This window comes from Engraulis encrasicolus, chromosome 18, assembly GCF_034702125.1.
Source record: "Engraulis encrasicolus isolate BLACKSEA-1 chromosome 18, IST_EnEncr_1.0, whole genome shotgun sequence".
Lineage (NCBI taxonomy): Eukaryota > Metazoa > Chordata > Actinopteri > Clupeiformes > Engraulidae > Engraulis > Engraulis encrasicolus.
This window is the reverse complement of record NC_085874.1, coordinates 42,700,675-42,722,669: the sequence shown is the minus strand read 5'-3', so window position 1 is coordinate 42,722,669 and position 21,995 is coordinate 42,700,675. Positions and strand designations below refer to the sequence as shown.

The following is a 21,995-nucleotide window of genomic DNA, read 5'->3' as shown; positions in this document are numbered from 1 at the left end:
CACACACACACACACACACACACACACACACACACACACACACACACACACACACACACACACACACACACACACACACACACACACACACACACAAGCACACACAAGCACACACACAGACATCTGCACTCGCCTTCCTGCCTAAGTCCCTTTTCCCATTGATAGAGGGATGGCAGGTGATTGACTCGAGCTTGGCGTTTTCTTACAACCCTACTTCTCTTCCTGAACGTGGAGTGGAGTGCAGGGTGGATGACTGATGGTGGATGATGGTGGAGTTTCATTTTATTTTATAACCTAAGAAGCTTACAGGACTCAAAAGGGTGTGAGCGGTAATGGACTCTATCGTATGTTTCTGATCGTGGCAGCTCTCTCTCTCTCTATATATATAGGTATATATAAATGAGGACATAAGGACATGACCTCTGCTTTCTCTTCTGCTCTTTTTTTGGTCCTTATTTTTGATCCAGTAACTGGCATGCACTGGGAGTTGATGCTTTCAGTAGCACCCACAGGCTGACAGGAAGAACAATACAAGGACAGTAGTGCCTACAGCAGGACTTGAGGTCTCTTGAAGGACAATAAATGAATAGAAATAAATATATTTGACTTCACTGCTAACCACACTGCCAACTGTTTTTTAAAATGGTTTTTGCTGGGTTTTTTTTCTTTTCTTCCCAAAACCCAAAAAGAGATTAAGAGATAAATGTTTTGGTATTCATCTCAACCCTTATGAAATCTATTTTTAATATTTAATAGTTTTTATTGTTTGACGTTGTTGTTGTTTTTTTTGTATCTAAATGGTAATGAAATATTTTTATACAGCGGCAAAGCTTTGGCCTGGCACCTCAGGGATACAATCAAAGGTTGCAAACCATTCCAGTCCCTTCTATCCTTTCCTATGTCCTTGTGACATCCTTGAGGCACGGCATCACCATTCCTCAAAAACATCATTCCATATAGTTATTCTCTCTCATTGGCAAGTAGAATATTGAATGGGACAAAAGTATTCTAAAAAGCCACTCTGCGCTTGCCTGGCCGTACCATTCCCTTGCACTAACTTCATTTGTACAGACTGAAGGGCAGTACACACACGTCGCTACTAGTTACTCGCTCAGCAAATTAACTCAATAGAATGTCAATGTGTTCCAGCGAGACTAGCAGGCGTGTAAGCGAGTACTGTACAAGTGATGCGATGTGGGCGGATCCCGAGTTGAAAATATTTTCTCTTCGAGCGAGGCGAGTAAGCGAGTAACCAATTGGAATGCAGAGTTCGGTACTTCTCGCCTGTTCATTGGCAGTTAAAGCCGCGGGAACTTTCAGCGAACGTTCCATGAACGAGTGGCAAGTAGGCGAGCAAGTGAAAAGCTAGCTTTGTGTGTGTACGCCGCTTGAGGGTCTGTAACTGGAGTCCTGAGAGCGGTTAACAGGGCGAACACACCAGCGGCGACAAGATGAAGCGATAAAGAATCATTGACTGTGCAGCAAGAGTGATACGAGCGATAGAAGCGACAGAGTACACAGTAAATGTTGTGGTGTTAATTCAACACTTGCAGAGTTAATTCAAGTCCAAATGGACTCAAATTAACTCTCTAAGTGTTAAATGAGCACTGCAGAATTTACTGTGTATGTCCGTTACAAGCAGAATGTAAGCATTCCGATATTCCCATTGGCTGTGGCAGCTGTCGCTGATCTGCATCATAGCTCATTAGCATAATACTCGCTCAAGTCCAACTATAAACTGTTGCTCAAGTTGTTAAAATCGCTTCTGGTCGCCCAAATCACTTTGATCTCTTCTGTCGTCAGCCACTCAATACTAAGTCAGCAAATACTTCCGTCGCTGGAATCGCTCAAGTCGCATTTGGTGTGTTTGTGCTGTTAGTCTTGTTACCAGACATCTAGCTAATCTAGCCTGATTATCATTGATTTTCAAATCTCTGTTTGAGACTCGGTCTGACCCTGTGTATTGCCCCTGGCCTGACTAGAAGCAATGTCAAAGGCTAGAGACAGGATGTTTCTGTTGTGCTTGGCAGCAGGGAAACCCTTACCATTTTTCTCCCAGAGCGGAGGTGAAACACTGAGGAATGAGGTCAGATGCTAAAGGGAAGGACAGAAGGAACTAGAATGACTGGCATCTTTAGTGTTACTGCAGACGATTGTTGATATTTTCTTCCTAAGAAGGGGATACGTACATTGCTTGAGTTGTGTCAGCTAAAAACACCTTTTGAAAACCTCAAAGAGGTTGAATACTTAAACTTGTTTTTTTTTCTATATAAAATATATATTGATTTGTTATATGCACAGTGGAGTGCCTTATCCTGCTTGTGGGACTTCTTTGCTTTGTATGGCCCATTCAAGATGTAAGTTATTGATCATTTTACTGATCATGCTATTTTCAAAAACAAAAAATGCTAGTTTTCTACAAGCCTTGTACAATTTGTTTTTCTGACTTTGGTAAAAAAAAAAAAAAAAATGTTTGCCAAATACTATACCCATGTAACAATCAAACTCATGTAAAAATCAATCTCCAAAGGCTGGCAGAGTAAATGTTAATGCTAAGCTTTGCATGGGATCAAACCCTTCATCCAATGGAAATTCAAAAAGCACAAGCAATCACAGGTCACGTATGCCTCTTTTCCACTACCGGTTTTCTGGAAGGCCTACAGCTCGACAAAGCGCAACTCGGCCGCCACTTTTTGCTTTTCGAATAGGCACGACACAGCTCAATCGTAAAGCAAAAAGTGGCAGCCGAGTCGCGCTGTGTCGAGCTGTAGGCCTACCAGAAAACCAGCAGTGGAAAAGAGGCATTACTGTATTTCCCATTGCATATGTTCTAGGCCAGTGGTTCTTAACCTGGGGTGCGGGCACCCCCTGGGGGTGCGCCAGAGATTTTAGGGGGTGCGCGAAATTTTGTTTGTGTTGAGGTTGTGACCAAAATTCTGCTTCCAAACATTATAATTAGGCCAAATCAAGACCAAATTAAAACGTCTTTTGGTCCCCATATAAAGTCATTAAAGTATTGATTAATGTCTAAAGCTAGAATTATTGCAATTAATCACTCAAATCATTTTTTTAGTGCGTATACACGCGTAGACGCTTAGGTTGGGGGTGCGCGGCTTGTCTTGGGCACAGGTTAGGGGGAGCTTCAAGAAAAAAAGGTTAAGAACCACTGTTCTAGGCCAATACAGACACACCAGACTTATGACCGCCTGTATGGACATTGTAGTGATAAGCTCAGAGATGCACCCAGTGCGAAGGCCAAATACGAGCTAACACACCTGTCACACCATATGCTACCTTTAACAGGGCTTCGTAAAGCTGCAGCGCACTAAAGCTAATGGTTAAAAGTCACCATAATAAAATGTTCACTTACTCACTCTTCATAGATAGACACAAAACATGTCACAAGTCCCATTAACACGATTGGCAAATAGCTGGATGAGAATAACGCTTGCACTGTGAATGAGTGAGAGAGTGAACATTTTTGGTTTGACCCTGGTGATAGGAGGCCTTGGTCTTGTTCTCGATATAGGTACATGTTATCATGCTTAAATACACTCACCTGTGCACAACAGAAACTGTAGTGTGATTCAGGAGAATCCCGCCTGAATAGAGATTATTTAGCAAACTGTTCATGTGAGATGGCCACTACATGCCTAGAAAGGACTCTCCACACAAGTTCTGGACAGACTGAGAAGACTATTTGTGCAACAGGGAATGTTTGGTGTTTGAAGTACAATGCTCTCTCTCTCTTGTTCTGGATTCTCTATGTTCATGTATTCTATCTGCAAAATAAGCTAGTGTCCCTGGTCTTTGGTATTTTGCCACTTAAAAATGAAATGATGTAATGTAGTACAATTTGCTGTTTTATTTTTAAGAGAGTAAATGCTGATGTGTTTCCATAGAAACAAATAAATCCATATTGCATCTAAGAAGACTAATGGAGAATTGGAATTTAGAAGGAGAATGGAACTTCGTGAATGGCTGGAAGCTGTGTGTGAGACGAGTGCTCAAGAGCTTTGAATAAACTGCTTATGGGGACTTGATTTGCCTTTGAGGTGCCATTTGTTGTACTGCGCTGCCATCTGGTGTTGATGAACAACTTACACACACATTCACACAATGTAGCCTACAGTAGTAGGCCTATGTTAGCCTTATTGATAACACTTTACTTGACACCGGTGTCATAAGCATGTCATTACAGTGTCATAATAGTGTCATGACACAGATAGATAAGTCATAAGTCACACTCATAGATAAGTCATACACATTATGTTCATGTCATAAACATTTTAGACATTTTAGACAACTTTGCCATAACCGAATGTCACTTAGGGCCAACAGTCATAAAATGTTTATGACATGGACATAATGTTTATGACACGTGCATAACACTACTATGACACTATTATGACACTGTAATAACCCTACATCCATTTTATTTCAAATCCATGTAATCTGTTCAAATCAAACATTCTGAGGTCCAATGTCATAAAATAAAAATGAGAATGAACTGCCAAAAATTACTACATTTGCATTTGCATCAACAATTGTATTTGTATTCTTCTATCTATCTGTGACAGAGCTACTTGGTAGCCTGCCGCTATAGGGCCTAGTGCAGGGGTGGACAATTATTTTGGCCCATGGGCCGCATTGGGTTTAGAAAGTTGAGCACAGGGCCGGATGTCGTAAGCAAGTTGTCCGTGCCAATAATAAGAAATGGTGTACGCCAACTACATTACACCATTGTCAGTTATGCCATTCCTATTAATTGTATCTCGATGTAGACTAGACCAGTGTTTCTCAACAGGGGTGCCGGGGCACCCTGGGGTGCCGCAGGTCACCCTCAGGGGTGCCGCGGAAACGTGGCTGATAAATAAATTATGTAATATAATACATATTTGTCCAAATTGATAAGGTAATGTAAGTAAATAAATATAGGTCGCCCCAGTCAGCTGCAACTTCGAACGTAGGTTGTGTGACGTCTCCAAATGCGTTACTTTTCTAAGCTTTTGTGGTATCGGATGCGATGCCATTTTACGGCTTGTTGGTTTGGGGTGCCTTGAAATTTTTCATGAATTGAAAGGGTGCCTCGCCTAAAAAAAGGTTGAGAAACACTGGACTAGACCACTAGACCAAGACCCTTGTTCTAGGTAGCCAATTTGAATGAGTGACCATATGAATCTGCATTTTTTTTCCATAGAAAGGCTCTGAGGGACGCATGAAATGGCTGAGCGAGCCGCATGTGGCCCCTGGGCCTGAGTTTGCCCACGTCTGGCCTAGAGACATTGAAAACCAATTCATCTAGGCCCATCTACTCTAGGCTACTGAAAGTGAAAGTGAAATGCCAACTGGGAAACTCCAACTCCCATTGTCATTGTGACACGTACACTGCACACAACGAATGCTTCACCCGTGCAAGGGGGCAGCCTCCAAGGGAGCAGTGCAGCGGGACGGTAGGCCTACCATGCTCAGGGTACCTCAGTCAGAGAGAGAGAGAGAGGGAGGTGATTTTATCTCTAATGCTTTTTTTAATCCGCTCATGCTTAAACATAGGCTTAGGCGGAGAAGTGTAGGCATGAGATGCCGCAACAGTTACTGATTATTGGCATAAAACTGTACATAAAGAGGGAATAACTATCTATGTGGAATAGGAGTATGAATGAGGTTAGGGTTTCTGGGAAGCATGCCTTTAGCCTAGGCTACTGTGCTGTTTGGCGGCATCTAGTGGTAGGCCAACGGTAGGCTACTTCCAGTCGGATGCCATCCCAAAGACATTTATGATCAGTTTAAACCATGAAACAATGAACTTTCAGAACTCATGGGAATCTCGTTGGCTATCATTTTAAATAGCCTAAAGATTATTAGGCCTCTCCATCATTCCTTCTTATCCGACATGCACCTGTTTATGTTCTCCATGGAAACCGTTACGGTTTCCTTGGATACACAAGTGTGTACATGGAGCTCAGCTGGGTCCGATCAAACGCGAGGTGAAAACAGCTGATCCTGGCGATAATTTGCCTATTAGCCTACTGTTACACAATTATCTTGCTTGATAACAGTTGGAAGGCGCACAATGTCTTACGACTCAAGTCATGGATTTTGCTTCCTGCCAGGATACACAAGTCGGGACGTAACGGTAAAGAGAAACTTTGTTTATGTTTTATTTCTTTGTATCATAGGCCTATAGCATGCAATAAACCCCATGAAATGCACGTGTGGTTATTTATTTTTTCTTTTTTAAATTATTGCGATACAGAAGGCTGCTTTCCATAAACCTCAAACGTTGGGGTTCAAGAACGGCTACGGAGTACCTCAGCGTCCAAAGGTTGGCATCGGACAAGAAACATTGCTATCAAATCAGCTGAGTTTGAACGAGTCAAAGCAGATCCCCAATGAAGATCCCATATTGTACTACGGCAGCTCAGCCAAGAATCGCCCACTGGACTTCGTTCCTGCACGTGTCATATATGACAAAAAGGTATGACTAGGCCTACCACTACTAGGCTACATCACACCACTGTCTTGGAATTGATTATTTTCTTTTGAAGGTTAGCTTACACATGCGACCGCATCAGTTTTTGTTGGTAGCACAGTTCTCTGCACTAGTCTCTTGTATACTAAATTAATGATTGATGAGAAGTAGATAGTTTTCAAGGAGTTGGTGGTGAACAAGTGTTGAGAAAGAGTTAACATATACAAAATAAATGTTTTAATTTGGCTTGCCAGGCTGCCTTTCCTATAGGCTACAGTGAGACAAAAGAGGGCCAATCCCATTTGTATTTTTCTACTGTAGGCCTATCTATTATTATGATAGTATATTTTATATATTACATTATATTAGGCCTAGGCTATATTATATTATATTTTCTTCTGTTCCATTCTATTCTATTCTATTCTACTCTATTCTTTTCTATTCTATTCTATTCTACGCTACTCTATTCTATGCTATTCTACTCTACTATACTCTATTCTACTCTACTATACTCTATTCTATTCTACTGTACTCTATTCTTCTCTACTTTACTCTATTATATTCTATTCCATTAGGTGCTGCGCTTCTTCGGCTACTTCCAGCAGACGGTGCTGTTCTCCCCCGAGGAGGAGTACCGTGTGCGGCCCGTGGTGCTCTACTACTACCTGGAGGACGACAGCATCGGCCTGTTCGAGCCGCCCGTGGAGAACTCGGGCATGCCGCAGGGCAAGCTCATCAAGCGCCAGCGCCTGCCCAAGAACGACCGCGGCGAGCACTACCACTGGAAGGACCTGAACGTGGCCATGGACCTGTGCGTGTACGGCGTCAAGTACCGCGTCACGCACTGCGACCGCTACACACAGGTGAGGACACGCACTGCGACCGCTACACACAGGTGAGGACACGCACTGCGACCGCTACACACAGGTGAGGACACGCACTGCGACCGCTACACACAGGTGAGGCCATACTGCATCACGCACTGCGACCGCTACACACAGGCGAGGCCAGGCACTGCGACCGCTACACACAGGTGAGGCCAGGCACTGTTATGTGACAGGCTACACACAGCTGATTATCATCAATGTTCAAATCTCTTCGAGACTTGGTCTGACCAAGAGCATAACAATGAACATTTCCCAAACGGCATGGTTTGCATATGGTTGTTTGCATACCGACAAAGTGGGAGGAGTTCCTGTATTTTCGGGAACTCAGAAAGTACTTGCATTGCTCTTGACCTGACTAGTTGCAACGCTGAAAGCAGCACAGCCTGGCTGCACTTGGGCATCAATGGCCGCTTCACCGGAGTTGCATTAAGTGGAAGTTTAAGTACTCTTGAAACCATGTTATAGAATAGAATAGAAATAGAATAGAAAGCCTACAAGGTGCACAGTCCTTTATAAATGAACATTGTCCAGTAAGTGTGAGTTCATTGTTGTAACAGCTTTGGGGAAGAAGCTGTTCTTCATCCTATTGGTTCTGGCTGGTAATGCCTTATAGTGCCTGCCAGAGGGCAACAGTGTGAAGAGATGGAAGCCAGGATGTGTGGGATCTTTAATGATACTCCTGGCTCTACTTACGCAGCGGGAGTTATAGATGGTGGGTATGGGAGGCAGGGGGCAGCCTATGATTTTTTGTGCTGTTTTGGTCACCCTCTGCAGTCTCTTCCTGTCAGCCTCAGTGCAGCTTGAGTGCCACACTGACACTGCATAGGTCAGCAGGCTCTCTATGGTGGAACGGTAAAAGGTCACCAGCAAGCTTGAGTCTAACTGTTCTTTCTTTAGTACTCTCAGGAAGTGCAATGTTGGGTTATATAAAACCACTAGTGTAGTATTTACACTGTTCTTTCTTTAGTACTCTCAGGAAGTGCAATGTTGGGTTATATAAAACAACTAGTGTAGTATTTACATTTGTAAGAGTGTCTCTACTTCTACTTTATACAACTCTGCACCTCACGCACTGCGGGGCGCGACACACAAGTGAGACCCAATGATACAGTATAATACTCTTATGCTGCATAGCGCTGTATGGTGAATATAGTCTGCAGGGCATACACACCTACAAACTACCCGCTCTTTTTTTGTCTCTGTGCTTCTTTGTGTGTTTGTGTGTGTGTGTGTGTGTGTGTGTGTGTGTGTGTTTGTGTGTGTGTGTGTGTGTGTGTGTGTGTGTGTGTGTGTGTGTGTGTGTGTGTGTGTGTGTGTGTATTAGGAGTTCATGGAAAGCCAAGGAGTGGTTCTGAATGAGCCGGAGCAGATCCCGGCGGACCCCTATGCCCAACACCGCAACAAGTTGGAGCCCCAGATCGCCTACACCACGCCCTCAGAGTTCGACCGCCTCAAGCAGTTCATCACCATGGACCGCAAGGTGACCACTCAATCAGCCCGTTTACATCAAAGAATTTAGACTGGATAAGAACTAACACTAGATGGAAAATGCATTGGCCACAGTGTGGTACGGGGGTGTGGCCTGAGGACACGAGCGAATGGAAAAGTAATGGCTTGTGTACATCAGGCGCGCTACCTACGCGACCCAGGTAGCTGGGGTGGTTGAAGAAGTTTCGCCATGAATTCGTTTTATTCGCTCTGGACACTGCACTGACATGTTTGATTCAGCTAATCACATAACGGCTCTGTCTTGACAGCCTGGGACATTCCTTGATATGACTGTTCCAATTGGTTTTCGCCGAACCACGTCATAGCGAATTCGCTTAAGATTAGCTTGAGTTTAATCGTCAAAATTCGCCCTGGTCGCTCAAGAAGCTTCGCTCCTGGCGAATTCGCTCTGGTAGCTTTATTCACCTTCCCTCCATAGAGAAACAATGACTTCCGCATTAACTCTGGTGCGCATAGTCAGTGGGTGTGACGCCATGATGGATAAAAATTGTGACTTTGCAAAATCCGCAAAATTGGTCGAAAGAGGATACCCGGTTGTCAGTGTTCAGTTTGTGGCCAAATTAACTGCAGCTGTCAGTCAGCATTAATTGCAGGGGATAATTAGGCAAACATTCACGGTGTCCTATGACTGTTCCACACCCCAACCCTGGCGGTAGTGGCATTGCATTTTACTTTGATGCCTCCAGTACTGACCGTAGAAGAAATGTGTCTCCCCTTGCAGCAAACTCGTACTACGCTGTTATGACATCAGTATGCCCTCCTATCTTAACTGTCCTTGGTTTACATTATCACGATTAATCAGGGTATTGGAATAAAGTTATTGGAGTGAATTGTTTATTGTCATTTACATGCAGTTTGTCAGTTGCGTTTGTTCCACTCAAGTGTGTGACACTAACCAAGAGTTCAAAGCTTGTGATTGGCTGCTTACTATTCTAGAATGTTAGGCACCTAACATCGGCACCTGTTCTAGAACATATTTCTCATAAACCGATTACAGAAATAATCCACTTACTATAAACTATTTATTCCGTTTATATGAGCACTTGAATAAACCGGTTACTCCAAAAACTTGGCTTTAAACTGTTAATTGATGTGCATATAAACATCACACACACTCCGGCATTCAGAGAGTACTCGATAAAGGTAGAGGTGTCAAAAATCTTGTTCAGAATAAACTGTAACCAATACTCTAAATCTAAATCTGTGTCTAAATAACTGTAAGTCGCTTTGGATAAAAAGCGCCAGCTAAGTATAATGTAATGTAATTTAACATAAAGTTGCATACACACTGCAAGCGCAGACGTCCACTGAACGTGTCCAGTATCAGTCCAAAACGGTTAGAATACATGAAAAAAGATCATGCCTTGCACACAGGAGCCGCGCATGTCCGGCGATGCGAGCGGCAGACCAGACATGTCTGCGATGCTCCTTGAAAATAGAACTCGAGTCTATTTTCCTGCGCGGACGTCCGCGTTAAATGTGCGGCTTCTATTGAAAATGAATGGCTGCTGCCCGCGGATAGAACGTGGACGCTGACTGGGCAGCCCGCGAACCTCTCAGACTCGCAATGCTGCCGGACACATTAAAGGGACAGTGTGCAGGATGTGGTCAAAAAAGGTACTGCAACTATGCTGCTCATTGAAACTGGGCTGTCTATTGCCAAATTTGATCTTAATATGAACGTTTACTAAGTAATAAACAAATATTTTCTAGTATGGTACAAGTAGAGTCATTTTTGCAGCTGAAAATGGCTATTTTTGGAAATTCAAAATGGCGGACCATGGAGAAGATCCCCCTTTTCATGTATGAAAAGTGCAATTTTTCCAGTCATAATGAATACTTAGAATTTGATGCTGGTGGTAAGTATTCATGAAAAAGGTAACATTAGTGAATGGGCAGCATGATTTCTGGAAATAAACAACTAAAAATCTCACACAGCGTCACATTAAGCGAACGCAAATATCTTGGGTGTGTATGTACCGTTTCCCCCGGCGCCCCTGGTGGCTTTCCCCAGGTGCTGCGCTTCTTTGGGCTGTGGGACAGCTCGGACCGGCTGTACGGGGACACGCTGCGTAATGTAATGTAATGTAACCTCTGGTTCCCTCTGGTGGCTTTCCCTAGGTGCTGCGCTTCTTTGGGCTTTGGGACAGCTCGGACCGGCTGTACGGGGACACGCTGCCGGTGATCATCCAGTACTACCTGGTGGACGACTCGGTGGAGATACGAGAGGTGCACGAGGCCAACAGTGGCCGCGACCCATTCCCCGTGCTGATGAGGAGGCAGAGAGTCCACAAGACCATCAAGCCTGGCTGCGGTAAGAGTCTGTGTGTGTGTGTGTGTGTGTGTGTGTGTGTGTGTGTGTGTGTGTGTGTGTGTGTGTGTGTGTGTGTGTGTGTGTGTGTGTGTGTGTGTACAAGACAGAGGCCGCCAAGACCATCAAGCCTGGCTCCTCTAGACGGACGTTTCGTTTCATCCTCTCCTCTCCTCTCCTCTCCTCTCCTCTCCTCTCCTTTCCTCTCCTCTCCTCTCCTCTCCTCTCCTCTCCTCTCCTCTCCTGTATGCTCCTCTCCTGTCATCCTCTCCCCCCTCTCCTCCTCTTCTCTCCTCTCCTCTCTCCTCTCCTCTCCTCTCCTTCTCCTCTCATCTCCTCCCCTTCGCCCCTCTTCTCTCCTCTCCTCCCCTCCCCTCCTCCCCTCCCCTCTCCTCTTCTCACCACATCTCCTCTCCTCTCCTTTAGTCTCCTCCCATGTTCTCTCCTCTCCTCCCATCTCCTCTCCTCTCCTCTCTCCTCTCCCCATCTCTCCTCCTCTCCTCTCCTCCCCTCTCCTCTCCTCCCCTCTCCTCTCCTCTCCTCTCCTCTCCTCTCCTCCCCTCTCCTCCCCTCTCCTCTCCACCTCTCCTCTCCTCCTCTGCTCACCTCTCATCTCCTCTCCTCTCCCGCTCCGCTCCTCTTCTCTCCTCCCCTCTCCTCTCCTCCCCTCCCCCCTCTCTCCTCCTCTCCTGCTCTCCTCTCCTCTCCTCCCCTCTCCTCTCCTCTCCTCTCCTCTCCTCCTCTCCTCTTCTGTATGCTCCTCTCCTCTCCTCTCCACTCCTCCTCTCCTATCCTCCTCTATCTCCTCCTCTCCTCTCCCCTCTCCTCTCCTCCTCTCCTCTCCTCTCCTCCCCCTCCTTTCCTCTCCTCTCCTCTCCTATCCTATCCTCTCCTCTCTTCTGCTCTTCTCTCCTCTCCTCCTCTATCCTCCTCTCCTCTCCTTTCTCCTCCTCTCCTCTCCTCTCCTCTCTTCTCTCCTCTCCTCCTCTATCCTCCTCTCCTCTCCTCTCCACACTCCTCTCTCCTCCTCTCCTCCTCTCTCCTATCCCCCTCTCCTCTTCCCCTCTCCTCTCCTCTTCTCTCCTCCTCCCCTCTCCTCTCCTCTCCTCTCCTCCTCTCCTCTCCTCCTCTATCTCCTCCTCTCCTCCTCCTCCTCTCCTCTCCTCCTCTCCTCTTCTCTCCTCTCCTCTCCTCTCCTCTCCTCTCCTCTCCCCTCTTCTCCTCTCTTCTCCTCTCCTCTCCTCCTCTCCTCTCCTCCTCTCCAGAGCCCTTCCCCAGCTGTGTGCTGGAGGTGTCTCCGCAGGAGGTGCATGAGTTCTACATGCCGCGGGACTTTGTGGTCGGAGAGACGCTGACGCTCATGGGCAGGAACTTCCTGCTGTACAACTGCGACGACTTCACCCGCGAGTACTACCAGCAGAACCACCCAGACGTGCCATTCAAAACCGCCCAGGCGGACAGGAAACTACCCACCCAGACCCAGAGGGAGACCCAGAAGGTGGGTACAGGGCCGGCGTCTGGGTTGCTGCTGCAGAGGTGTCAAAAGTAAAAGTAAAAAAGTATAAGTAAATTCATGATGTACACAGAGGCAGCCGTTTGGGGTCCCCAAGCCTAGATGGTGAATAATAATTAAGATTTTAAACTACAGTAGTGGCAATTTGTTGCGAATGTTAATGCTTTTCGCTTGGGGCCCCAACTTACCCTAGACTCGCCTCTGGGTGCAAGTACAACACTAGTAGCACATTATATTACACAGCTGTTACACCATTTACTCCATTGTTCCTAATAAGATAGATACTGTGTAGTAGACTGTGTTGTTACTGAAAAACACTTGAAAACTAACAAGAAACCGCCACAAACTTAATGCAACCAGCGCAGAGATAAGTACACAGGCCTACTTTTTACTCAGATAAGTTACCTGTGTTGGAAGGGAACTGTGTTTCTTTTTTTTTTGTTTTACTTTTGATATCTCTGCTGAGTTGGGGAGTTGGTGGGTTGGGGGATGAATGGGAACTAAAATGAAAAGGATGTGACACACATAATAGCGTTAAGGTGTGTCTGTATTTTGTTTCTATTAATATTTCTTGGTTTTGACACACACGCTAGCCTGGGCCTTCCCCTCACTAACTGTGATGTCGCACAAAGTTTCACTTCTCTTTTAGTCTGTTCAGGCATACTGTCTACAGTAGAGCATTCTAGTGGAACATTCTAGAACTTTCTAGAGCAAATTCTAACAAGGTAGGGGAACAGTTGACTTTGACCATTTCCAATGTCTCCATGGGGGCGCGTTGCTAGCTATACACTCGCCTCCAAAAGAGTTGTCGCCTACCCATCTGTTTGGAATAACAGCTAATAACCTGACTTTCAATTAATCACTTGGCTTCAGAAGTCACTCATATGAAAGCTACAACCCTCTCGAATGAAAATGTATTTACAAAAATAAATTTCATGCACCAAAGAAAGATTGACCCTTTAATGAACACAGACAAGAAAAGTTTTGTCGCCTATCGAACATAATGTGAAAATGAGCAGATAAGTCACTTCAAAACACTTAAAATACGTAGATTGGGTGTCATACTTAATCTCTGATTCACTCACACCTATGCTGCATAGACCCAGGAGACACCTGGAGCGACATAAACGCTGCATTCAGGTTCTTCAGATTTTAGGAGGTTTTTTAAATTAAATTATGTTAGAGCTGACTGAACAAATTGTAATGCAAGACGAGGGTCCTAGCTTTTACTGTAAATGCAACGTATGTCATGTTTTTATAATATTTAGGTTTTTATAGGCTTTTATAGGCACCTTAGGCATTCAGCAGGCGTTTTTTGCAGGTGCCTTAGGCTTAACTGGGTTAAGGCAAAGGCGCAGCAATTCCTTGTCTGCTTGGATCTCGCCTGCCATATCTGGTGTGATATATGCCTCTCATGGTGTGATTGTCTTCTGCCTCACACACACACACACACACACACACACACACACACACACACACACACACACACACACACACACACACACACACACACACACACACACACACACACACACACACCTGCAGGTGGTTCCGCCCTACAATGGCTGGGGTACTCTGGAGGATTCTCTGCAGAACTGCCTGCATCTGATCCCCGGGCCGCCCAAGAAAGACCTGATGAAGCTGCTGGAGAACGAGAACAAGGTGCTGCGCTACTCAGTCCGACTGGTGAGTTACTCTCACACACACACACACACACACACACACACACACACACACACACACACACACACACTATCCACCATGCAAGCTACCAATCACACACACTATCAAGCACACAAACTGTCAATCACACACAGTGTCAACCATGCAAGCTACCAAGCACACACACTATCAAGCACACACACACACTATCAAATACACACACTATCATGCAGACACACTATCAAGCACATGCATAGTATCAAGCACACACACAGTATCAAGCACACACACTATCGCACACACACACACACACACACAGTATCAAGCACACAAACTACCAAGCACACGGTCTCTATAATGAATGACTGCAGGTTGCTGCGCTACTTGGTCATACGGCATCTGGGAGGCACTGTGGCCAGAGACAGTTTAGATTGAGACGGGACATATGGCGGCCATCTTGGTGACGCCTTCGGAGTGCTATTTCGCGATTAAGTAGACCAGATCTGAGAGTCAATGGGAAAAATGAATGGGGAAACTGAGTATAGGCTGGGGAAGAACCCAGCGGTTGTGAAAACCATATGGTTGAAACCACCGTGAAAAACTGATCAATCTAGACTGCTTGGTTGTGGTATACGAGTCAAAACAAAGCTTTTTAAGCCACTTTTCTCACCGTTTTTTTGACAGAGCGCAGGCGCAGTAGTTCAGTAACGGCACGAGAGCAACGGCTTTTCACAACTGAGCATGCGCATCATTTCGCGTGCGCCGATGCAGCCAGATGATTGGATCACTGGCACCGCAGCTCAGCAGGCACATTGGCTCTTGTTACCAGAAAGGCGGGAGATGTGCGACGCCATGTTTGCGTTACGAATCTTCACCGTTAATTTCTATGTACGATTACATGGCTCCCCCATCTCACCTTCCTATCAAAATCTCTTCTGTGGCGCAGCGCTCGAAGCCCCCCACATTTGGGCTTGCATGCCCATGCGGACCCCGTTCGAGTCCGGCCGGGGTCATTTCCCAGCCCTACCCCATGTCTCTCTCCTGCTCATTTCCTGTGTCTCCTCTCACACTGTCCTGTCATACAATAGCCTACACTGACCATAGAGTGAAATGAACACTGTCTTTGAGTGGGACCAAATGTTATTTGAAACGGAGTGCATTTCAACTCAACTTTAAGAGTTAGTATATTAACACTGGCACTTTTGCTGTGCACATACATAGATACACACACACACACACACACACACACACATAAACGCACACACACGCACCGCATGCACGCGTACGCACACACACCACATCACTTTCAGAAAATGTAGAGATGTCTGTACCTTCAATGTACTTCAGTGCACGCCTTAACAGTGATATAAACACTGATATGTGATATATAAACCAAATGAACTACCAGCAAAGATACCAGTGTGCGGTGATTTATCCTTCATTTACTTGGATTACTCTCACTGCACATCACCAGCACCTGGACAGTGGTTGTGCACAGGGATGTTACTTAGAGTGATATATAAGCCATTTTGTTCCCTGGTGGCAGGACTCCCAGAACCCTCAGGATGCGGGCCGGCGCTTCGTGATGGCGTACTACCTGTGCAACGACATGGTGAGCATCTGGGAGATCCCTACGCGCAACTCGGGCATCATTGGCGGCAAGTTCCTGAAGGGGACCCGCATCCCCAAGCCGGCCAGCAGCGTCGAGCAGCCCCAGTACTACGCGCCCGCAGACTTCGCCATTGGCTCCACCGTGGATGGTATGTGATGTACTGTCAGGGAAGCCGTCAGGGGGAGACAAAGGGGACAGTTGTACCGGGCCGGCCCAGGGACAAAGGGGGACCCAAAATTGCCATCGCAAAAATTAAGAATTGGCACTATTATTAAAATGAAGCCAATTGGAGCCAATTTGGATTGGAGTCAATTTTGGACCCCTAGGGGAAATTCTTTCTCTGCACTTTATCCCATTTGGACTAGTGAATCACATTGAAGTACACACACTAGTCCGTAGCAGTGGGCTGCCTGCTGAGCGGCGCCCGGGGAGCAGTGTGGGGGTTAAGTGCCTTGCTCAAGGGCACTTCAGCCGTGGTCCGGTCGGGCCTTGAACCGGGAACCCTTGGGTTGCCAACCCCGTGCTCTAACCACTGAGCCACGACTGCCCTATATTAACATATAGTTTCCACACAATTGTAACAATAACATGGTAATAGCAGTCAGTGTGTTCTTAGCGGGTTTCTTCGTCGGCTCTGGCATTTATCGCGGGCACCACTTCTTCCCGTTACCTGTATGCCTGTTGAAGATCCGGGGTGATCAAAGCGTTGCAAGATTGATATGATAAGTAGAGTTTGTTTGTGAAAATTGCAGCATGCAGACCTACCTATTTTCATTGTTTGAGACTACTGTCTAACACCTTCACCTATATGGTCCATTTCATTCACAGTAGCAGATGCTTCATCCAAAGCCCTAGTTGTTATTCAGGTGTAGAGTACTGGTTACACTCCCTGGAGCAGCATGAGGCTTGATTGAGGCTTGCCCTAGGGCTGTGGTACCTCTAAGGTGGTCTCAGAGGTATTGCAGGAGGGTCGTGGTCAGAAGGGACTGTTTGCATAAAATCCTGAATATACTATGCTTTTATAACCTTTCCATACAATGCTAGTGAAAATATTCACTTCAGTTGGTGTATTTACCTTTCCTTTACAGGATATTTAAGTGTAGCAGAAATGTTTTTCCATTTGGAAAACGGGAGGTTGGGGGTTGCATAAACTAGAGCTGCACCGAAATGACAATATGTGGCCGAAACCGAAACCGAAAAATAATGAATCACTGGCCGAATACCGAAACAGAAACCGAATATTCCAATTCTGTTAAAAGTCATCAAAAGTTAGATTTTTCACTATTTTAAATATTGCTTAAATCTACGGCTTACAATAAATGTTTAGACATGTTTTTGAAAGAACATTTTTCATTTTCATTTTCTATTCGGCCTCCGATTCGGCCATTCAGTTAGCTTCCAGCCGAAAACCGAAAGTGTCTTTCTTTGTGTTTTCGGCCGAATATTTTCTGCGGCCGAATTTTCGGTGCACCTCTAGCATAAACATTCTTAGGTCCAAAACGTGGTCCCAACAGGGCTGCCCTAGGGCTTCCCCTTCTCCTCTCCTACTGTGTGTTTTAAGATTGAAAACGCTACTACTGTACGTGTTGCTCTCAAACTCCCTCTCCCCACCAGTTTTCTTTTACCATATGTGTCTTTTTCTTTTACCATATATGTTTTATCTTAATGTTTTACATTATTTTACTTTAATTTCTTTCTTTCTTTCTTGTTTTTCCTTTCTTTTTTTTTTTGTGAAGCACATTGAATTGCACCTGTGTATGAAATGCGCTATACAAATAACCTTGCCTTGCCTTGCAGTGTTCAAGCACCGCTTCGTGATAACGGACGCGGATCACTACGTGCTGAAGTACCTGGAGTCCCAGTCGGAGAATATCCCCACGCACACCCTGAGCTCCGTACGCCAGAGGCTGCTGGGGGAGGGGGCGGCCGGGGGCCCCCCTGGCACCCAGGACCAGCTGTTGGCACTGCCACCAGGTAAACAGAACAGACCATATACATGCTTTTAGATATGTTGAGAACACAGTAGATCTTTTGGAGGGGGTTTTACACCCTGAGCTCCGTACGCCAGAGGCTGCTGGGGGAGGGGGCGGCCGGGGGCGGCCGGGGCCAGCAGAGGCGGCGGCGCCCCTGGCACCCAGGACCAGCTGTTGGCACTGGCAACAGGTAGACAGAACACACCATACAGCGGTGTTTCCCAACCAGGGGTACGTGTACCACTAGGGGTACGCAAGCAAACCTCAGGGGGTACGCGGAAAAATATAATTATAACAAATATATTGAGTGTAGTCACATTGGGAAAGAGGAGCAGAGCATGAATGAGGGCGAGGGGCTGGCACGGCGTTATGGGTGGGCCAGGGTGGACCTGGGCCCACCCATTTTGGTCCTGGGTCCGCCCATTTTTTTTCAGAACCTAAAATCTTTCACTGAGGGAAAACAATATATTCAAAATGTGTTATATATTCTACTAGTGTACGAAAAAACTGGGAAACTGAAGAGGAAATAATCTTTTTTTGTGCTTTTGATGCTCCTGACATGAACCATCAATCCGTCCCTGCAGCCTATGGCTATGTTGGCTACTTTCTGCTGCTACGCGGCGCGCTCACCCCGAAACAATTGATACAATGTCATGTCAGAATGCTAGAGAGCCAGACATGCACTCGAACATGCCAGTCGAGTTGCCCCACGTAGGCTACATACAATAGGCCTGGCGTCACTGATGACAGAAAATAAAATCACTGAAGTCAATGTCTTTAAAAGCAGTTGTAAACTTCAAACATAAAGGAGTCCGCGCATCTGGACTAACGAGAAATCATGGAATGGATAGCTGTCGAGACTGGTAGGAAACGGCAACTTGTTGTGAAGGAACAATTTACTTTGATTACAAACTAGGACTAGCCTATATAGGCTATTATGAGTTTCTACTGGCTTTATATTCATAGCATGGGACGGCTGTCCTCGTCTGTCGGTAATACGTTTAACCCTCGTCATGATCACATAAGGTGCACGTTTGACATGCTGTTGATCTGACTGTGGTTAGCTTTAAACAGCATCTTAACTAGCCTATGTTATTGCCGTTGTGAAGCTGATATTTTAATATTGTCTTCATGGGTTGCATTTTACTCTGACCATGGATAGGCTATCCCACCACACAAATAGGGTTTCTTTCTTCTCTAGAGGACTAAAAAACCAACAGCATATGTCCATGGCTTAACTGTCGAAACAGAGTTCAGATTTTCCAAGGTTCGCTTGGTAGCAGCCTTCATGGACTGTGGCTAAACTGTGTCTGGTTATGGAATATAACTAATGTGCTGCAACAGTTGTGTGCGTGCATAGGCTATGTGTTTGAGTGGTTCCGTGTGTGATTGTGTGCTCTGATCGTCGCATTGTTGCGATTGAAATGACATCCTCTTGCATGCATAGCCTACATAAGCCGGGTGCTTGGGATATCACAGGCAGCCCCTGACCCATCATAGCCCTGTTCGCAACATGCGCCCCGCCCGCCTCTCTTCTGTCTTCGCACGGGAGCCACTCCGCGCTCCGAGACCTCCCTCTTCTCAAAGCACCGCTCCAAACTTTCTCCTGACCTCTCTTCTCTTAGCAGACGTGGGCTTTACTCCCCATGCATAATTTTGTATTTGTGATATCATTCAATTTATCTTAAGTTTCTTCCGCGTTGTTTTTGGAAGTGTCAAGCGGTAATGCGAATTTTAATAATATGGCGCAAGCACTGGAGAAGTGCCGTGTGTCTCACCCGCATTTTCGAGCCCCTAAAGAAACTCCAGTGGCATATGCCTAATTAACACGGCGTGGATCATTAATCATTGTCATCTTCATATATGCATGTTTGCAAAATAAATGTTGGGGTTTGGGGGCGATAAAAACATTTGGTGATGGGGCAATGCGACGAGACTGTGAGGGAGGAAATTAATGAATGGGCTACCTACCCCCGCGGCCGTAACTTCATCCGAGAATCTTCACAATGAGGAAACACTGAATATACGCACATATAGCCTAATATTCGAGTAAAAATCTGACGTTTTGTTATGAGCACGTGATGTTATAGGCCTAATGAAGTGCCACCCAAAAATGTTCTGGCCCACCCAAAGCTGATTTTCTGGCGCCGTGCCTGGCGAGGGGGTACTCATCGTATGAAAAAATTGCATAGGGGGTACGCAGGACAAAAAAGGTTGGGAAAAACTGCCATACAGTACATTCACAGGTGTGCACAGATAGACACCAGCTGTTGGCACTGCCACCAGGTAAACACACCATACAGCACATGCACAGCAGGCTTGTACGAAATTCCGAATGGAAAGAATTTCCATTCAAAATAATGCCATAATACGAACACTAGGTGGTGCCATTACCTTGAATTTCTTTTAATTTAATCTACACCCCCCCCCCATTGAAAGTACATAGAACACCACCACCTAGTGTTCGTATTATGGCATTACTTTGAATTGAAATTCTTTCCATTCGGAATTTCGTACAAGCCTGATGCACAGGTGTGCACAAATAGGCACCAGCTAGGGATGCAAATTATCGATTAATTCATTAATCATTAGTTGATAGCCATATCGATGGACTTACGATTAATTGATAAGCTGCGTTTTCTCCCCGAAATCTCAATGTTTCTCGAAAACTACTAAATCTAAAAAATAATTCTATTTCAATTCTTTAATCCAAAGATGATTTAAATATTCCCACTATTTACACCCCTCTTCACACATACTCTTCACATGCCCATTTGTCAATTGTCGATTAATTGCGATAAATGTTTTTTAATCGATTAACGCATTGATCGATTAAAGTCGATTAATTGATTAATCGTTTGCATCCCTACACCATACAGTACATGCATAGGCATGCACAGATAGGGACGGGGTGGTGATAAAGCACCTGCCCCTTTGCCCTGCCGGACAAAAAAAAAAAAGCCCTTTCATAAGTAAAGAGTATGAACAAAGTCATAGCCTGTCTGCAGTACAACATTGCAGTAAAAGTTAAGTACAGTGATAATAATAATACATTTCCGAAGAGAAACTCTCTCACAGATACACTAAAACTGTTGGGGAACAATTATAGTATGCTTTCCTTTGGCCGGCAGAGGCCTTAGGCCCTCACACATACTGAGTGCATTCCAATATGTGACCTTGCGTCCTCCACTTGTGCTTGTGGCCTCGTACCAGGAAATAATATGTCCTGATGACATCACTGACAACAGCATTATATTTCAATATCTCGCAAAAGCTCAATTGTAAAGTCATTTTCTCTTTTCGAAACTGGATTGGCAATGAAGATTAGTCCCCCAAAAATTGTTTTGGCAAGGCTGACAGCGGGGAAACTTATTTGTTTTCTCCACGGAGGAGGGGCCGGGTAGCGGGGCGAGGCCACAAGCACAAGTGGAGGACGCAAGGTCGCATATTGGAATGCACACACTAAATGCAAAAATTTCAATCCATTTCTCTTCTCTGCAGTTTCAGCGGCTGGGGCTGAGATCCTAGGAGTGCAGGAGTAATGATGGACGTCCCCTCATCTCATCTCACCTCATCTCTACCTCCACCTTCACCTGACCCCATCACTATCCTTTACCCCTCACCCTCCTGGAGCAGTATTTCCATACAGATACAGATGACTAGCTTTACACCCACTGAATAAATTTCATTGTCCAGCACGCTGTGGCATGTTACGGTTATTTCTTCTCATCGACTCAAACTAAGAGGATAACTGAATGGAAGTGATCACAGATTTTCCCAAAGTGACTGCTGTAACAATATGTTGCTGTAACAATGTGTAAACTCAAGATGTGCTTGTTCCCCCGTCTTTCTTTATATTATGATAATTGTTGTGGTGATGGGTCGCCTCTGATCTCTTTAGAAGGTGCAGGATACAGTTTAAGTTTTGGAAACACTTTAGAATAACTACCTATTCACAGCTTTATAAACACTTTATTAACATTTACTGCGACTGCGCTGTGTCTGCTGTTGTTAACATAGTATTTCTTGCCCATTTATAAACATTTGTAAACATTT

The 21,995-nt window shown here is 45.3% G+C and overlaps 1 protein-coding gene across 2 annotated transcripts; it reads left to right on the top strand.

Moving 5' to 3' along the window:
- Positions 1-5,937: 5,937 nt before the first annotated feature.
- efhc1 (EF-hand domain (C-terminal) containing 1) lies at positions 5,938-21,637 on the top strand. Of its 2 annotated transcripts, none has more exons than XM_063223658.1 (10): positions 5,938-6,136; positions 6,260-6,478; positions 7,048-7,335; positions 8,684-8,839; positions 10,990-11,182; positions 12,445-12,677; positions 14,238-14,378; positions 15,901-16,114; positions 17,764-17,940; positions 21,441-21,637. In XM_063223658.1, exons 1-10 carry the CDS (start codon positions 6,074-6,076, stop codon positions 21,479-21,481), a joined length of 1,725 nt encoding a protein of 574 aa, XP_063079728.1. In that variant the 5' UTR covers positions 5,938-6,073; the 3' UTR covers positions 21,482-21,637. The 2 variants fall into 2 exon arrangements, with proteins under 2 accessions (XP_063079728.1, XP_063079727.1); XM_063223657.1 differs by having other exon boundaries at positions 6,257-6,478.
- Positions 21,638-21,995: the final 358 nt, after the last annotated feature.